At 37.6% G+C, this 20164-nt stretch overlaps 1 protein-coding gene across 1 annotated transcript in view; it reads right to left on the reverse strand.

The window, feature by feature from the left end:
* Positions 1–650: 650 nt before the first annotated feature.
* LOC139714985 (glycerol-3-phosphate acyltransferase 1, mitochondrial-like) overlaps positions 651–20164 on the reverse strand; it is a gene marked incomplete at both ends in the record, with an annotated part of 39582 nt that continues 20068 nt past the window's right edge. Inside the window, 13 exons of the mRNA XM_071626629.1 lie at positions 651–721; positions 1990–2164; positions 3633–3746; positions 4558–4640; positions 5148–5228; positions 5623–5671; positions 7480–7576; positions 9320–9456; positions 10959–11055; positions 15552–15660; positions 16898–16941; positions 17582–17695; positions 18273–18343. Coding sequence (XP_071482730.1) covers positions 651–721; positions 1990–2164; positions 3633–3746; positions 4558–4640; positions 5148–5228; positions 5623–5671; positions 7480–7576; positions 9320–9456; positions 10959–11055; positions 15552–15660; positions 16898–16941; positions 17582–17695; positions 18273–18343 — 1242 coding nt within the window. The remainder of the gene's footprint in view (positions 722–1989; positions 2165–3632; positions 3747–4557; positions 4641–5147; positions 5229–5622; positions 5672–7479; positions 7577–9319; positions 9457–10958; positions 11056–15551; positions 15661–16897; positions 16942–17581; positions 17696–18272; positions 18344–20164) is intronic.

Here is a 20164-nt window from a genome sequence, read left to right on the forward strand (position 1 = left end):
GACACAAAATTTGCGATGCCTGGGCACGCGGATCCGAAGTTGGGCATAAATATGTATGTGCATGCCAGACCAAAAATTGCTCAAAAACGTGAATTCGTGTACAATTTCAATGCAAACTGTGCTTACAGGCAAATTTCATGAAAGCCTGGTTATTTTAGGGTTTTATTGATTAAAATCAATTAATAACACATTTTCTTGCTCGGAACAATGTCGCGGACAAATTTCATCGAAAAAACAATGAAAAATATAAAGTCGAAAAAACACAGAAATACATAAGAAATTAAAAAACAATAAAATACTTTAGAAATTTTTTCTGATGGCACAATTTTTTTCTCATACATTTGCTAAGGACACTAAAAAGAATATTTACACAAAAAATGTGCCTGTTTTGAGCTCTATTCAGTGATTTATACCAAATTGTCTGATTTCATGCATCATTATGAATAAATTAGCATAATTTACCACAAATCATTTTTTTTTTTTCAAAAAAACTAATTTCATGGGACGTTAGATTACATCATAGGCAATGTGTTTGCCAATTTTCCTCACGATCGCACCGTCGACGACCGAGATCTGGAGGGGCCCCCCCGCTCTATCATCTACCTAAATAGCCCGGCCTAGTTAGGCAGCAATGATTACAAATATCTTACCTGTCTGAATTTTGTCAGCATAAGAAAAGCCACCAGATTTGTGCTCATCACTGTGTTAATCTTCACAGAATCTGAGAAGGAGGAGGTAACCATTGTTAACAAAAAATTAGACAATTTTAGACTTCTCCATACCACACACTTTATGCGATAAAAAATGGTAAACTTCAGTGTGCGAAGGGGTAAAGATGGATTCGCAAGGAGAAAACTCCTCATGCTCGTTTCACATTCATCTATAAAGACTAGGAATGAGACCAAGCAAGTGTAGGTAGAGTTAAGTGCCACATATCAATTCATCAAGAAATTTACAAAATTGGATACCAACTGTGAATAATTTGAAATCTACAAACTTTTATATCGGCAAAACCATTCAGTCCACACAAATTGTCAACAGAAACAAGTAAGCAGTAAAGGGGTATGTAATCAAGTTCCTTGTGTATCTGTTTCAGTATCAGTGAAGCACAGTCACAATATACTTCTTGTTGAAGACAAACCAAGTTAAAGAGAAATATAAACACCATTTTGTTTTATGAAGGTCAGAAGTATTCCCTGGGTCATGTTAAAGGACAAGTCCACCTTCATATGCTTTAATAAGGATTGAGAGAATGCAGCAATATCAGTAGAACACATCAGTGAAAGTTTAAGGAAAATTGGAAAATCTGTTCAATAGTTAAGATTTTTTATTATCTTTTTTTTCACTGATATGTTTTCCTGATATTGCTAAATTTTCTCAGTCATTATGTTTATGAAGGTGGATTTGTCCTTTACGATAGATCTCATCTGAACTTCTACACCTTTGCTTCATTAATGTCACAAATACTTGAACACTCATTGTGCCACAATTATGCCATCAGATGGTGTGATGTAGAAAACCACAAAGTGCTTGTGGTTTGTACAGCAATTCAAAGCACAATGTGACGGGAGCTTGTATGAATATAACTTTTTATTGTTTAGCTTCCATTGTTCTATAGACCATTGTGATTATAGAAGAATACATGAAGAAAAATATGCAAAATTCATACACACAAAAAAGAAGAAGAAAAAGTAAAGCATCACAGCAAAGAAATCCACTGGGTACAACTGTTAACTTAACACTCAATATTCAACATCCTCACCTAATGTTTGTTTGATATTAAAAAAAAAATATCTGTTCAGTTCACTCAATTATGCTTTATCAAAGAAAACTAGTTCAAAAACCAAAATGTTGTTATCACTATGACAATGCACAATTAGGGGGAAGACAGACAAAGCAAAAACCCATCCAAGACACAACACAAACCTGTTCAAGACAAAGCACAAATACTGTATGAAAGGTGGCACAAAGGCCAACCAAGTCACTCACCATAGACAATGTGTTCTCCGAGACCCCTGATGAGTTGTCGCTGATCCTCAATGACCACGTCCATCCCGTAGATGGAGTGGTCACTGACAGCCTTCTGCAGTTTGGGCCTCTTTGGAGTGACCGTTGAGAGGTCACTGTTGAGTGCCGTGGGCATAGGAGAAGCACTCAGGTACTCCTGTAAGAGTCAAGAAGGAAGATTATGCAACAGTGTATGAACAATACGGGGAGGGGGGGGGGGGTTTACCCCATTATACAATTGGGTAACGCCTATTTCTCCAATCACTCCCTTCAAACTTGTTTTAAAAATCGTTGAAGAAATGTCTCACATCTTATCATTGGAAAGAGTATATAGAGATTCTTTTTTTCCCTACCATGCATGCAGAAATCCTCAAAAAATCCATTACAGTACTCTCCGCATAATCGGGTAGGCTCGAACAGAGCGTTTCTTACCCGATTAAGCGGAGTACCCGTTTAACAGAAGAACACGTCTCATTCACAATCAGACACACACAATGTGTATGTACACTGTACATGCATTGTACGCTGCACCAAACACCTACACAATATGCTTAACACGCGTGCTTGCTCGGCACATTATACATACGTGTTGTACCTGACACTTGCTCAGTCACGAGCAATAATTTACTCTCTTTTTATGGATATAATATGTCTTCAGACAACTTTGTCGTTTGACTATAGACTCCTCGCTATTATGCAGGCGTTTTCCAAAATGAACACGTCTCTTTGTGTGCACTAGTCACGTAGAACGTCAGGTTACTTTTCGAGAAGTGACTGGAGAAAATCAAAATTATGGAGCTGGTGCATGGCCGGATTTTCGTTGCAAATTTCTCGTATTGTGAACGTTGTAGCGGAGCAAGGGAGGTAGCACAAGTGTGTTCAGCTCCTGTCTGTCTATGCAATTGTGAGTGCCAGCTACATGTTTAATGTTCGTTTACGTGGGGCAAGTTGGTACTGGTACATGTGTTTTCATGTTTAATCACTCCCCAAATGATCGGTCTTCTTTGCAAATTAAGCAGAGAATGCGATTAGCCGTGGAAAATTTGACATTCATAATTTCTTAAAGTGTTATATCTGCGATAAGATGTGGGTAGAAATTAGATTAGAAGAAAATTATTTACCCATTTATGCGGAGAGGCAACCCGATTATCCGGTAATTTTAATGTGCATTGGAACTGATTTTGACATTACTACCCAATTAAAAAGAGTACCCGTTTAAGCGATACCCGATTACGCGGAGAGTACTGTAATTGGAAAAAAAAATAATAATAATGTATTGTTTCCCCAAAAGCCTCAAGACTACAGAGCAAAAATTTACATTGTAATAATAAAAAGATGCCACAAAATCAAATGAACTCCTATGAGTTATCATATTAATGTTCATGTTAGCATAAAAAGTCAAGACAGCTACAATTTGAACAAACATTTGAGCAAAATTGGTTAATTACTACAAAAAAAAAAAATCATTATTTTCAAATGCAGGTGATTTATTGATTTATCAATTTATGGGCAACTTGAAATAGATGTCTTGGTCAAGCAACTGATTTCCGTTTTACACTCCACACTTACCAAGAAAGCAAAGTTAAAAAAAAAAGAGGAGATAATTCAAAAATATATCACTGTACCTTGAGAGAGAATGGCTGGGCAAAGTCCACACGTACGTTTCCAAAGCCATTGGATAAGACATGCCAGATGCCTTGGACAGCACGGAAAAACGTCTCCCTCTTCTTGGGCATACCCTGCAAGACACACACCACATCTTGTGATTTGCATTTCTATGGTTGATATTTGATGTGAGCAACAGAACTTGTTGGTTCTGTACATATTCTAGAAAAAAACAAAAACATATTCTAGCAGGATGCTAGGATGGGACAGTTGCACACCTACATTGTAACCACTGAAGGATAGTTGAGAGTAAAATATGAAGACTGCAGGGTTGTTGTTGTTGTTGAGTTTTTTTTCTTACAAAATGATATGTCTTGGAGTTGAAGTGCACATATTATGACCCACTCACATACGAGCTGGCTCAAGAAGGCGCTGCATTGCAACAACCACTGGTTTACAGATGGCTAGAAAAGGTCATATCTGAACTATGGCAGTCTGCAGAAAGCAGTCAATTTTGATATGTTGCTAAGTGGTCATCATGTATTTTGGCTGCTAGGAGAGTTATGCCACTTTGGCGACAAAAAGAAAATGCTTTTGCCAACTAAAATGATCAGGAGGTTTACTTGTCTTGGGAGTGATTGTTTTTTCTATTCCACAGCCGATCTCATAATAATTTCCACTGGTTGCCAATCAACCAGTCATCAAGCTTTGGCAACTACGGGTAATCAGATCCTGACCATTTTTAATATCAACCAATTAAATTTCTTTCATCAGAATGGGGGAAAATAATCTCAAAATGTCATAAGCTCCATTACAAGCCCTGTTTATCTTCTACCCAGTAAATACATATATTCCCTTGCTGCCCATAGCATACTCAATGTGTGGCAAAATGGCAACCACGCATCCAAAAAAAAACCTCAAGACATCAACAAGACTACTCCTTACCATCTGCTCGTTACTGAAGCTACCGTCTAGAATCTTCTCATAGCTGATTGATGTGGGGATGATGTAGGCATCTGAGATGATATCTGCCCGTCATCAATCAAAGGAGAGAAACATCTTATGATTATGAGGTGAAACAAAACTGGCCTTTAAAACAAGAAAAGCTACAAACAGCGAGTTGGCTCTGAGGACAATGCATGTGATTCTGATATATAGGGTTCATGATAAAATCAGTCATGTCAGAAATGAGAAGAGTGAGTGGACATATAATGAGAGACAACATGGCATCAAATTCCTTCCATTTGTGATTTGAGACACCTGAAATGATGTGGCTGAATTCAAAATCAATTACTTTGGTGGATCACCTATTAAAGATACACTAATAGATTACTGGGCAAATACACATGTGCATCTGTCTAACACCATTCAGGATACTTTCAGTTGAATGAACAAACAATATTGATGAACCATTCAAAAACCATACAGCATATGATGGATAAAATTGACCTAAATAGAAGGTTAACAGACACATTGTACAGAAACATCATAAAGTGCTTGCATATTTATAGAGGGAGAACAATTGCTTCACATACCATCCCTGTATGCATCCACAACACAGGAGAGGAGACCTCCCTTTGGAGCAAGTGCTTTGCCACTTCTTGATCTTCCACCCTCTGGAAAGAATGCAATAAAAACATTTTAACATAATATTGCTACATATCATTCAATGACAACACTTGTCAATAAAAAAAGAAAGAAAGAAAGAGCTTGATATTTTTGCCTCATATGCTTGAAACAAAATGCCCTACACAGGTAAATCTCAATCATTTGGAGATAATGCAGCATCTGAAGATATTGAATGTTTTGTCTTTAATGAACAAAAACACTTGAATAGACTAAACAAAACCTACTCTTTTGAATGCCAAGAGCTACTGTATGCTGTTATCTCAATTCGATAGGTGTACACACACTAAAATCTCACAGAGAAATCAAAATACACATGTAATTGTACATTAGGTGCTCTCTACAGATCTCTTCCACGCAAGTCCGACTGCATACTGTACTCACCGATGAAAAACTCCATATTCTGATTATTCCTGAGAATTTCCTCCATATACTGTGAAAAGAAGAACAATATCAACATGCCATTAAACAAATATCTCAATTCTATCTTACATATTTTCAAAGAAAAGAAGAAAAAGAAAACAAATTCATGTTTAAGTTGAAAACTTTGTGGAACAGAAAAAGCATTGACCTTGTAGACACTTGATTGGAATACAGTTCGACCTCGATTATCCGGCCTCCCTTTATCCGGAAATCTCTATTATCCGGACGCCTTCACGCAATGAAGGACTTTTTTTTTTAATCCAAAAATTGAGAAAAAACAGTGACTTTCATGGATTTATTTCACTAATTTCATAAGATGGGCATGATAGGTTTCTCAATATCTAATGAGGTAAAACATGTGTGATTTTCACATAAAGATAGACCTATTATAGGCCTCCTTTATTTTGTGAAGAAGGGACTACAATTTTGCACAGGCTAGCATAGATTACACCACCAATGCAGGGTACGCTAACTGCCTAGCTGCCAGTGCACGGGATGGCAGCTTAGACGGCAGCTATATACATTATGTTTAAACATTGTGTCTCCCATATCCGGCCAATTCGTTTATCCAGACGAGTGCAGGTCCCGACATGGCCGGATAATCGAGGTCGAACTGTAACTATACACTGGAGATTTGCAAGGCATTGTTGAAAAAACAAATATAGTCACAAAAGTACTGTAATACATTGAATAATACTCCCATTGGGTTTAGATGCTCTTTGTTTGCATGAGGGTTTGTTCCACTTGTGCATTCTTCTGTAGCGGATGCACAAGGCAATATTTTCTTGTACAATAATCTCTATTTGTATAATGGCAACCTTGGTGTTTGTTTGTTATTTCACGGGGGGGGGGGGGGGGGGGGGGGGGGGGGGGGATACAACAAAAGACCGGAGATCTTGTGCTCACCAGAGTATCACAAATTCACCTTCAACACATTCTTGCAGATTATTACCTGAGAACATAGCAAACTTTGGGGGTGGGAGGCAGCTTTGAGAGCCTACAGGCAAGCATGGCATCTTTTTATATATTGTATCACACTGGTAAAAAAAAATACTTGCCAAGTACACTGTATTCAAAATTTGACTATGCAGTTTAAAAAGACAACAAAAAGATCAGTGCATTAAAAACTGGCCCCTGGATCTACCATTTAAATAACCTTACACATTTTTGAAAGTACATTGACAAATGTATTTACTTGGGGTCTTTATGATTCTAAACCAGATCTTTTAAATTCTCTAGTTAAGGGACTTCTTGAGTCCTTGAATTGAATAGATATTGTCAGTCACCTTGGTGATAATGCCTGCCAAGTTTGGTGACCAATTTGACCATGTGTTTTCACGAAGGAGAAAATGTGAAACTTTGGTCCTATGCAATTTGTCCTCCACACCCACCTCATCCCTGTAACTGCCCTGAACAGATCCTACACTGCAGTTACCATGCAATTACCAATCCACTTACTCATGGCACTCACTTCTGGTTCTTAGGAAGACTTGTAAAGATTCCTTCATTTTAATAGGGGCTTTGTCTCCCAACCCCCACTATACCCCCTCACACACACACACACGTGGGGCCTTGGGCATATGAGGCACCCCAAGTAGGGAATTGTGCCTATTTGTACAAATGTGATTTTCTACATTGCACATCCTAGCAATAACACCTTTCATATCTGGTGATAATCTGACCAAGCATTTTCTAATTAAGATGAAAATGAGAAAATTGGGCACCAAATTGTCACTTGGTGAGCTAGAGATTTGGGCTGGCACCGATTCCCTTGGTGATTATCCAGTTTGACAATTTTTCTAGAAAGCTTAAACTTACGGTGTGAAGCGTGGACCTGTAGACCCAATCTTTCTTGCCAATCTCCTTGTCAAGTTTTCTCTTGATGAAGAATGCCCCAAGTCTCCTCAGACACCACCTGAAGAGAGGTCAAAGTAACCCATTGGAGAAAACATGACAATTATAAAAATCAGTACTGGCTGACTTCTTAATGAGCTACAGTTGGGAGTATCAGAACACAATTCAATGAGCTTGTGTGGCCAGCTGACTTGACTGAAGGCCCTTTTGAGCTAACGCCGACATTTTCACGATTCTTTGGCAAATGTGCCTGAACAATGGACGCAATGCCTGAAGGTGTTACCCCCAATTAGGAGATGCCAAGAGAGAATGCTTGGTGGGGAGTCTGCTCACATGATGTTCACACACTAAATAAATTACCATAATTATCAACAGTGCAAAAAATGAAGAATGGTTACTGCATTTTGCAGGACAAAAAGCTGTTAAAACCTCTGAAGATTTCACAAAAAGCATTATATGTGCTTTTGGTTCTTGCTAGAAGCCATTGTCCTCAATTCATATCATCAAATCTGGCTATCTGTACAAGATGAGTAATAAAAGAATTACAAGGAAATTAACAAGCATGTTGACACAACAAATAAACTAGAAATGTCGCTATGGCGACTGGTATGCCTCCGCCATAATGTATGATTCTCCTAATAGGTCTAGATAGTACATGTGGACAATGTGTGATTACATTTTCACAAAACTGGCAAAATATTGAAATGACAAGTTTGTCAGAAATGTGTTGAATGTTCACCTTCCTTGAACTTGGTTTAATTGGATGAATAGGAGAGCATGTATTTGGGGATTTAAGGACTTTAACTTGACTTTGACCCATTCATACATTTATGCATTGAGTAATTTTCATGGTACCGGTACGGAGAAAAAGTGCAATTTCTGTACTGAATAGTAAATTGTTACCATGTTCATCTGGCCTTAGACCCTAAAATTCATAAGATAATCACTTTCAGGTAGAACATGCATAGATATGCAGTAAGTTTCACGATAAATTGAGCAACTTCCGAGATATGGAGGAAAAAGTTAGTTCAGCACTTTCACTTGATCTTTGACCTTTTGACCTTTGAGGCAATTAAAAAAAGAAAAAGAAAAAAAACTCTCAAGAGAATTTCTATTAGGTTACACATGCATACACCAAGTGTAAAAAAAAAAATACTAATCCTGCTGGCATTGCATGAACATGAGGGAAATAGTAAAATTTTGAAGTGTTGCACTTGACCTTTGACCCCTGACCTTTGACCCCATGAACCCTACATTCTCTAGATAATTACTGCCAGTCAGTACATGTATATATACTATGTTCCATGAAGATACCTTGAACAATTTTCCAATTTACAGAGAAAAAAAAGAAGTTTTAATACTTTTACTCGACCTTTTGACCTTTGACCTTTGACCTAATGACCCAAACTTTCACCAGAGAATCTAAATTGGGTAATACATGTATACACTAAGTTTCAAGAAAATATCTTCAGGCATTGCATAGATATGGTGGAAATAGTGAAATTTTATGTATTTGACCTTGACCTTTTGACCTTTGACCTTGAGCACGTGCACCCAAAAGTTGATAGGCACAACTTCACTCCCTAATACACATACATGCCAAGTTTCATTAGGATACCTCAACAGCTTTTGATAGTTACCTTGTCCACAAAATTCATTACGGACGGACGGAAGGACGGACGGACGGACCGACGGACGGACAACCCGAAAACATAATGCCTCCGGCACCACTTCGTGGCGGAGGCATAAAAATACAACACAACGAACAGACCACAGGGGAAAAACAACAACAACAGCTCCTTACCCAAAGATTGGGATGTTGAGGTTGTCTCCCGCGGCAACAAATGGTAACCTGATACCAGTCAGGTGGAAGATGAACGAGAGGAGGATGTAGTCGAGATGACTCCGGTGAAGAGGGACGATGATGACTGGAACACCACTCTGCATCGTGTATGGAGAGGAAAGCAGCTCATCATACTGTCCATGTTAACAAATAAATATGTGACTGTGCATCACAAAACCACCAAAAAGTCGCAAAGCCTGATTTTGTCTGAGTATTCAAAATAGGGTAGGTGGGTCAACCTGGTCAGTCATTAGTTTTTTATATTTTCTAAAAGAGCAATTCTTCCCCACATGTAATTCTTACATTTGGGATCATGAAACTGTTTGAAAATTGTGTTTCTTGCAGCTTTTCTGTTACTCTGTTTTTTCAGATGAATGTGTTTGGTTTGTCTTAGACCAGAGCCCACTTTTCATTTCTTTAAACACACTTTCCACTTTTAACTCTGATAACTTTTTGTAAGGTTGATGCTACTGCTCTGAAAGTTGAAGAGTGGAAGATTTCAGCTTAATGTGATTTTCCATTCATTGTAGTTGCAATGGAGTTTTAAGCACTGTTTTCTGTCTCATTCATTGTACAGAGCAGAGCTTAGTGAGATTAAGGCACTTGAATAGACCCTAAACTTCAAAGCCTCTTTTCTCAGTATTGGTAAACACTTTTCCACAATGGGTACTTTCTTTCCCTTATTCAAACAGAGGTTAGGAAAGTCCATTTGTATGAAGTTATACATCATTTTAATGCTTACAGTCTGCTCTTGCAGAACCCTTCACTAAAATCCATGTCCTTGATTTTTTTTCCTTTTGGTGGTGGTTTTGTAATGCATGGTCACATGAGGTTCGGTCAGACAAGATTTCTTCCTGCAACCATGTTTTGATCTGTTTATTTAAAAAATAATAATTATAAAAGATTGAAATACCATAACTTAACTTGTCAACTCATTATGAAAATGACTAAATTTAAGCTTTCCATAGGAAGCACATTTTCCTTGCACTTACGATATACATGTACAGTGTAATGTGGAGATATTCCCTATTTATTGTAACATACTTGTAATTCAGCACAAGCTCATTTGATTATTATATAAAAACACAGTGAAGATCACTTCTGGGATAACATAACAGCTACATGACCAAAATTCATGTCACAAGATGACATACTACCTGTAGACTTCACACTTCATTATCAAGGGTTTGAATCTTTCAGAGTTGCTATTTGCTTCTTGGTTCGAAAGCTTTCATTAGGCAGGTAAAATAGCTCAAATAGCTCTCAGAGCTGATTTCTCCCTTTAAACTTTGCCGCAATTGGTAACCCCAGCACACTAGCTAGACCCATGGTTTCTTCTTCACCCATACGCACATATGCTGTGGAACTATTGAACTGTCAGTGAATGGGGACCACATAATCATACAATCTTGTCAATTCCTACTGTACGGGACAGGCCTCCACAAAACACTGCACATTGTTCCACTTCACAGGGTCTGCCTAGCGTATGCGTCAAGTTTCAAGGGCCTTCAATCACATGCCACAGACATGGCAAATGTCAGGGTACATTGAGAATTTAAAGGTGCTGGGGGTAGGGGGTGGTAAGGGGAAAAGAACCAACCTCTGCCGCCTTTTGGACCATTTCAAGTTGTCCCTCATGGACCTGAACTCCCATTAGGAAGAGACCAAGCAGTTTCAGCAGGAGCCAGCCAGTGATTCTAAGAAGTGGCAAAGAACAACATTGTTTATTTTTTTTAAAATCACTATTAAATCTTTTCAGAAAGACACTAAAGAGGAAATGCTCACTCAGGCTGTAGTGCATGTACATCTGCTTATTTAGAAAAGTTCAGTCCATTATAAGTTAATTTGACAAGAAAGAGTAAAATCTTACGAGAACAGTTCAAATTTGATCAAAATGTGATAAAACTTGGGGAAGTTATGAAACTGTGAGGGTTCACTAATTTCAGAAAAAACAGTTCTCATACAGTTGATGTGAATACTGTAAAAGTGGAAATTTTCGCGGTGTTGAAATTTTCGCGCATTTCACGATACCAGAAACTAGCATGAAAATAAAAGCATGCAAATATTTTTGCGTGCCATATGTTCCAGTAGTTGATGTCTTGAATCCGCGGAATCAAAAACATGCCAAACTCTTCTTACCCGGACAAGCGCGAAAAATTAGTCGCGTGAAAATATCCACTTTTACAGGATGCAAATGAGTGAGCTGATGATGTCAACACCTCAAAATATTCCACTGATCTTGTACACACACACCAAAACAAACAAACAAACAAACAAACAAACAAACAAACAAACCCAAAACACCATATTTCTGTTATTGAGGTGTAAAACATATTTTTTCTTGTTCGAGTAACTTCAGAACAATGATCAGTTCGATACAACTGCACTGGAGTTCCACTTTCAGTATCATCCAATCTTTCAAGTGGATGTTCATAAGGTAGAATAATATATTTTTTCATTTAGGCTGTAGTGTATTGACACATTTGCTACATTTGTATCCTCATATTAACACATCCAGCTTACTGTTACTATTCTCAGACTTGCTTACAATTTTCCAGAGCAAACTCTCAATGCTCAGTTGTTGTTTCTCTCTTCCCTCTCCTATAAAGAATTACTCAATCAACTTTAATATCTAGGTTGCTTTATGTACTGTAGACTGATCCTATCATAATCTCAGAAACTGAAGTAAATCACACAAAATGTGCTTCACACTATGACATATTTATCAAGTTTCCACAAGCAAGTAGACCTAGCTTCACCTTTGTCTCAATGATTCCTCAACATCCTCCACTGAAAATCACATCAAACAGATTGCCACAGCACACACACACACACACACACACACACACACACACACACACACACACACAATTGTTACAGTTATACTGCACATGGATTGAACAATAGACTGCCAGGCAAATAGCTACAACATATCCTCTGTTACCACCCATTTTCTTTTCACATAGCATTAGTCCTTTGAGTCCTACTGCATGTCATTGTGCTTGTACCCAATCAATCCCCATTGTCAATCTTTGTATCTTTGAACCAATGTAAGCAGGCAGATAACAACCAATCCCTGTATGTGCTATTTATTTACTCAACATCTTATGCTGCCACAGGTCATGTTAGTACTGGGTCTTGAAATGAACAATAACTTTGACCCGGTTCTCTGATTCACACAACGATAAACTCACATGTGTCCCTAAATGTGACATTGTGAGATTGCAAAATACACAAATGCCTATCTATCAATTTCTTTCCTAGCTCTATCAAACGTTTGTAGTATTGTTTCAAGCCTGTGAAAATTGCTACGTTTCAAGATTGCAAACACATATTTTCACAAAAATAAATATTATAAGCCTCCAACAAGGACATCTGCACACATGAAATGAATGTGAATCCAATCAAAACTCTGAAATCAGACTCGGCCAAACTGTGTTAAAGTGATAAAAGGCAGTCACAAAATTACTCAGCTGGGAGTCCGGAAATACAGGAAGTTTGCACTTCTCATCCAGTGTGAAGCATTCTTGTGTGTACAATACCATGCAAAAAGAATTGTTCACATGTTTCACATTTCCTTAGCTTAATAACAATGTCAGATAAAATCTACAAAACACTTTATAATTCAGCACGTTTTGCAGACACCCAGGGTTTGCAACCCTGCTGTATCTTCTCCCTCTGAACCCAAAATAGTCCATCCTACACCTCCCCGTTCCACCCCATTAAATCTCCTCCCACCTCATTTGGCACCACATTGAAATATACAGTCTCAGTACCAATGGATCATATCCAGTTTCCTGCTTTAGGAAGAGCATGCGTGAAGTGATTCCAATGGTTAAGACTTAACCATTAGTCAGGATTTAAGAGCAGGCAGCTGTTTGTTTGTGAAGTTTTTGGTGTTTTTTTTTTTTTTTTTTGGGGGGGGGGGTTGCCAATCATTTCAATCAGGGTTAAACAAATTTGCCAAATTCCCAGGTAATTCCTTTTTATGCCTCCGCCACGAAGTGGTGCCGGAGGCATTATGTTTTCGGGTTGTCCGTCCGTCCGTACGTCCGTACGTACGTCTGTACGTCCGTACGTCCGTCCGTCCGCTTTCGTTTACGCGATAACTTGAGTAATATTTACTGGAATTTTACCAAACTTGGTCCAAGTATGAAGTATGATGGGGCAATAATTTGATTAGATTTTGGGTGAAATCGGCTAAAGGTCAAAGGTCAAAGGTCAAGGTCAAATCATGAAATTGTATCCGTTTACGCGATAACTCAAGACTGGATGGAGTAAATTTCACCAAACTTTGTTGGAGGATGATGTATGATGGGACAATTACTTGATTAGTTTTTCAGTGAAATCGGACAGAGGTCAAAGGTCAAAGATCAAGGTCAAATCCTAAAATTTATCTGTTTACGTGATAACTCAAAACTGGATGAAGCAGCTTTCACCAAACTTGGTCCAAGGATGATGTATGATGGGACAATTAGTTGATATGATTTTAGTGACATTGGCAAGAGGTCAAAGGTCAAAAGGTCAAGGTCAAATGCTACAAATGTTGCAATTTCCCCCATATCTATGCAATGCCCGGAGGTATTTTCTTGAAACTTGGTGTGGACATGTACTACTGTGTAAAGATTCTCCAGAGAGAGTTTCATGTCATAAGGTCAAAGGTCAAAAGGTCAAAGGTTAGGTGAAAATGTTGCAATATCACTTTTCTCGCAAATGGTTCAATGTATCTTCGTGGAACTTGGTACTTACACATGTACTGACTGGAAGGGATTATCTAGGGAATTTAGGGGTCATGGGTCAATAGTCAGGGGTCAAAGGTCAAGGTCAACTCCTCAAAATCTTACTATTTCCCTCATATACTAGTATATGCAATGCTTGCATTATTAGTTTCAAAACTTATTACATGCATTACCTAATGGAGATTCTCTTGGAAATTTCCAGCCAGAAGGTCGAAGGTCAAAGGTTAAGGGTTAAAGGCCAGGTTTCAATGCCCCCCTCCCCAAAAAAAAAAAAAAAAAAAATCCATTTTGTACCGTCATTACACTCATACTTCTTCATACCTTGGAAATTACTCAATGCATAAACTTATAAAAAGTCTGTCAGAATTCAAGTAAAAATTCTCAATTCCCCAAATATGTGTACCTGCACTCTTAGAAAATTAAAGCAAACCCAGTTCAAGACATTTCTGACAAACCTGTCATTTCAATATTTTGCCAGTTATGTGAAACTGTCATGGATCACACATTGTGAAGACATTGTACTATACGCCTATTGGGAGAATCATGCATTATGGCGGAGGCATCAGTCGCCATAGCGACATTTCTAGTTTCTTCTTTTTTTTTTCGTTGCTCTATATAGATTATCAGCAACTGATTGACAGAAATATCAAGAGCAGGCAACTGAAGCAGACACAGAAGACTCACAGCTTGAGAAACTCAGAACTACTGAGAATGAAACAGAGGATTGTTTCTGCACGGTGTGGTAGTAATACAGCATCATAATCCTGGGTGATTTTGTTGTTTACTTTTGTTGCTGCTAGTGATGGTGGAGGTGGCTCTAATGACTTGGATATCTGCAGCAGTTGATGCAGCACTTACAAAATGAAGAGGATTCAAAAAGCTGAGGAATCACAAGCTGTAAGCACATCAAACTTATGTCCCTTATCAATTGATACAACTAAGTAGTTCCTGTATCTATCAATCCCTATGGATGCCCTACTATCTGTAATAATCATACTTTTTGTAAAAGCAAATTCTCATCATGCACTTCAAGTACTTTTCATCAGAATTCTATCAGTATGACAAATGGTACTTCAGGAAAAGGAGATAGAAGCCTTTCATGCATTTCTGGTAAGACATAACATACTAATGTCTGTAAATTTGTGTGGGATTACATTAGGCAATTAACTTGTACACATAAATATGATGATAAAAGCTTGGGGTGGGGGATGAGAAATGTAAATTCTGCAGTTTGGCAAGATACATCTGCATATAAATGCACAGATGTCATTTCCTGCTTCTGTTTTAATACAAAATAATTGCCACTTCAAAATGTGGTGTATTACTTTATCATCTCTAAATATGAATACATGATTACACACAACACAGAAAAGGCACTTTGTGATTAGTAGCATTACATTAAGACAACATGCTGGTAACCATGGCAATACTGCTCATGGTCCACCCTGACTGACCTGATGAGTGAGTTGGAGAGGCTGGCAGCCATGTTCCCCAGTATGTACATGGCTCTTCTTCTGTGTTTGTTTGAAGCTTCCTGGTACTGTGCCTCGGGGTCAGGACGACCTGACGGTGAGATAGAGTAGGAAAAAGGGACAGAGATAGAGGGAGAAAGAGATAGATAGATAGATAGATAGATAGACAGACAGATAGATAGATAGATAGATAGACAGATAGATAGATATGGAGAAAGCGATAGAGGTTGATAGATAGACAGATAGAGAGATAGGTAGATAGATAGATAGATAGATAGATAGATGGATAGATAGATAGACAGACAGATAGATAGATAGATAGATAGAGAGATAGGTAGATAGATAGATAGATAGATAGATGGATAGATAGATATGGAGAAAGCGATAGAGGTTGATAGATAGACAGATAGAGAGATAGGTAGATAGATAGATAGATAGATAGATAGACAGACAGATAGATAGATAGAGAGATAGGTAGATAGATAGATAGATAGATAGATGGATAGATAGATATGGAGAAAGCGATAGAGGTTGATAGATAGACAGATAGAGAGATAGGTAGATAGATAGATAGATAGACAGATAGATAGATAGATAGATAGATGGATAGATAGATAGACAGATAGAGATGGAGAAAAAGATAGAGGTTGATAGATAGATAGATAGATAGACAGATAGACAGATAGATAGATAGATAGATAGACAGATAGACAGATAGATAGATAGACAGATAGATAGATAGATAGATAGATTGCGACAGAAAGACAGAGGATAAGAAAGTGAAATACAGAATGAGTAGTCAGTTTTATCCCATTCTACTTGATATCCGACTAAAAATACTACAAAAGGAAAAAGCCATATTTGGATATCACCTCAAAGCTATCACAATGCCATTGTGTAAAAGAGTTAGCAAAATAAGGTAATGATGTATGCAAATTTTGGACTGCATAAGCATCTTGTCGTGAAGATAGAGGGTCTAACGTATCAGCTAAATGGTACACTATGAATGTTTGAAGTTAGCGGTCCAATATGATCAACATGAACAAAGGCATAAGATCAACATGAACAAAGGCATAAGATCAACAGTTTATGGGCAATGAGTACCCGGGGGTACAAAAATGTAATGATTTTCCTAAATCTAATGTCACTTGTCATTTGCCCCCCTTGTTTAACAGACTTCTACAGAAATGAACACTATGGTGAGCACCTGGAATGTCACTATATCACTGGCAAAAGGGAAAAAAAAATTGTTTAGGATTAGAAAAATCCCACAAAACAAATGATAGTGTGCTTTATATTTGGAGACATGACAATGCATATCAACTCACCTTCACTCTCTGACATTGCACTTTTATGAATGGCTAGCTGGACCCTTTAGAGAGAAAATGACAATCAGAGAAAGAAAAATTATTATGAGAGTATAAGAAACCATATATCCAACATAACAATAGTACATGGTGTCACTGATCAGTAATCACTAGTTCATACCAGCCAACCCTGAGACTTAATAAATCTGAACAAAGAAAAATAATTCAAAAATATGAACTTTCATAAATTTCATATACTTTACTATTACAGATATTTCTAAATAATCAGAACACACTGAAATTAATGCATTTTCTTTCAGTGAAAAATCTGAATTTTCAGATTAAAACTGAACAGTTGGCGGGTATGCTAGTTGTAAGGAATGCTGATTGTAATAACAATATCTAAAATAATGCCGCTAAATGTAGTGGCAATGTGTACACTGTCATCATTGCAAAATCACTTATCATCAATATCACCATTATAGATATAATTATACAACAATTTTGAAAATGTTGCGGCTGTTCATTATGGCTGCAGGTAGATTATAAGTTGGAGTTGAAAGTACTGCATGCTTCTTTAGAGATCCCAGACCAAAATAAGTTAGGGTGTGTTTGTTCCCCATGGTAAATGATACACACACATCTGAAGAATGAATTACCTCCTACTGTGTAATGTGTATAAAAGAGATAATGACTGGCTCTAACCTCTGATTTTCCAACACTTTTTCTGACATGTCCTTTGCAAGTGGATACTTGTGGGAGACTCCTCGGAACAAAGCATAATCAAGATGAGGAAAATATCTGGACAACAGTCCAGGCCTGTGGACACACATGGAGGTAAAGAAAATAAAAATAAAAAAGCATTCACAGATGACTGTAAGTTTGAGTACAATGTATTCATGGCATCATGTTCACATTTGTGACATCCATTTTTCATTTTCACACAAAATTTGAAACATAATCACATTCACTGTCTAAATTGAACAAATAAAACTGCCTTCTTTGTTTTTGTTTTTCACCCAAATGCATCAACATATCAAGATGATATCACTCAAACTTACATGTTACAGACTACTTCTACCACATTTTTTCTACAGATACACTTGCTACAAATCTCATAATTTCCACCCCTTCTATGGCTGCATATGAGTAAAACATTTTGACAACTGGACAAAGAAAAATTATGAAATCATAACCCTCACAACATATCTCAAAGTATGTTCCTGTAATATGCTTGATGAAGCAAAGCTGAGGGTTACGATGATGCTTTTGACATTCGTACTGCAGCGCCATGAAAACAGAATGCACTGCAATACAGCAAACTATGAAATCATAATCCTGAATCACATCACACATGAGCAGTAGAAGGTCTGACTGTTGTGGTCAGTTTACTGACCTGACAGCCTTTGGTGTCTTCAGGATATTCCTCATTCCTCGCCGTTGGATGTCTTCGTGGAAAAAGACCTCCTATGTGGATAAAGAGACAATGTCTTGTCAGTTGTGTAAAGTCAAGTACACAGTGTACAGTTCTCATACCAAGAAAAAGGCAAAAAATCCATCAGCACACAGGGTTCGAAATTGGCGATGGTCCGCTGGCCATTGGCCACCCAAAATCATGTCGGACTAGCTAAAAATCGTAAATTTCTGAAGTAACTAGTCCGTCTGGCTAGCCAAAATATTGCTTCAGTGTCAAAATTGATTCTAAGTAGTCCGCCTGGCTAGTTAAAAAAAAAGTTAAGTGCGAACCCTGGCACACACACCAAGGGCTACTCAATCAAGTGTGTCAGTGTCAACAGATGTAATAAATACCTTCCTAGGTAAGCCCCATTAAAGACTACAATTGCAAGCAAACTCATTTTACCCAGTAATTTTTACAAAAGCATGATAAAAACTTGGAAAATTATATTTTCAATATTGATTATCTGATTTTTAAAATAAATTAATATTCTATAGAAACAGAACCTCAAGAAAGAACTCGTACATTTCTGCAAAAACTTGCCTGATTTGATTGTCTTATTCAAGGTGGAAAACAGCTTTAGCAAAATGCACATCATCTTTAATTCTTTTTATGACACTTATCACATCCTATACTAGCATTAGCTACGAAAGAAAATGAGCTAACAACAAAGGAAAATGCTCTCTCTAGGCCCATTCACACATGAAGAGTTATGGAATTTGGGTCCCAAATGCAAAATCAATGATGTAATATTTACCTCTATTCACACATGGCAAACAAACCTAACTCAGCTGTAGGCCTACATGCTATTAAAACAATTACAAAGCACGACATAGGGGCATCAAGCCTTGTGTGGCCAGTTGTATCATGACAATAAACACAAATTTGATAATCATTGTGAGGGTTTAAAATATCAAAATGAACCAACATCTGCATCTCTGTAAAAAGGAAGCAATAGAGTTTGTGTGTGTGTGTGTGTGTGTGTGTGTGTGTGTGTGTGTGTGTCCACATGAAAAAATGTTTTTGTATCACATTGCCAAAAACAAAATGTTTTTATAAAACCTATACCCTGTTTATACAGGGCATTTAGCAGAGTGCTTCTGAAGTGCTCTAAAATTCTGTATTATGAACAAACGAAATAACTCTAAAGTGCTCCAGAAGGTTGGTTGGTTGAAGCTCAGTCGTTTCATTTATCATCATCCCCAGGCAATGAAAGTTTTTAGTATCATGCTCCAGAAGTGGTACACAGAACGCATTGTGAATAACGCTATTACAGTTGTATGTAAAGTTCTTGCACGTGCGAAGGTTACCAAGGGTTACTGTAAAACACAATATTTTCATGGCATGAAATTTTCGCAAATTGGAGCCGATGGCCTTTTTCGCGGCATGAAATTTTCACGAATTGCCACTGGCATTAAATGCATATAGTGTAGACAAGAACTTTGATATAATTTAAAGTGCATTTTGATTTTACGAATCTTGGCTCTCACGAAATTTGTGAAGTTAAAATGCATGCAAACATTCCTCGTTTTGCAGTATGCCCATCTCAGCAACTGTGATTGTGGTTTTGGCAGGTTATGACGCTCTGTATGAATTAACTCAAAGGGGCACATAATGTAAGTTAAAACTCTTCAGGAGTACTCCTGTGCTCTATTTTGTGTATAAAAGGGGTCTGTTTCTGTTGTGGGTGAATAGGCTCTTCTAAATCATGTGCAAACAAAGTTGTTGACAGCAGAGTTAGTGTCAGTTCTGTACTGTGACCTTGTGATCTACAATAAGAGGCAGGCACTTAACATGAATACAAACAACAAAGTTCATTACTGTGACAAGGC

This window comes from Diadema antillarum, unplaced genomic scaffold (assembly GCF_040938485.1).
Source record: "Diadema antillarum isolate AM-2024a unplaced genomic scaffold, OU_Dant_1.0 seq00002598_RagTag, whole genome shotgun sequence".
NCBI classification, from domain to species: domain Eukaryota; kingdom Metazoa; phylum Echinodermata; class Echinoidea; order Diadematoida; family Diadematidae; genus Diadema; species Diadema antillarum.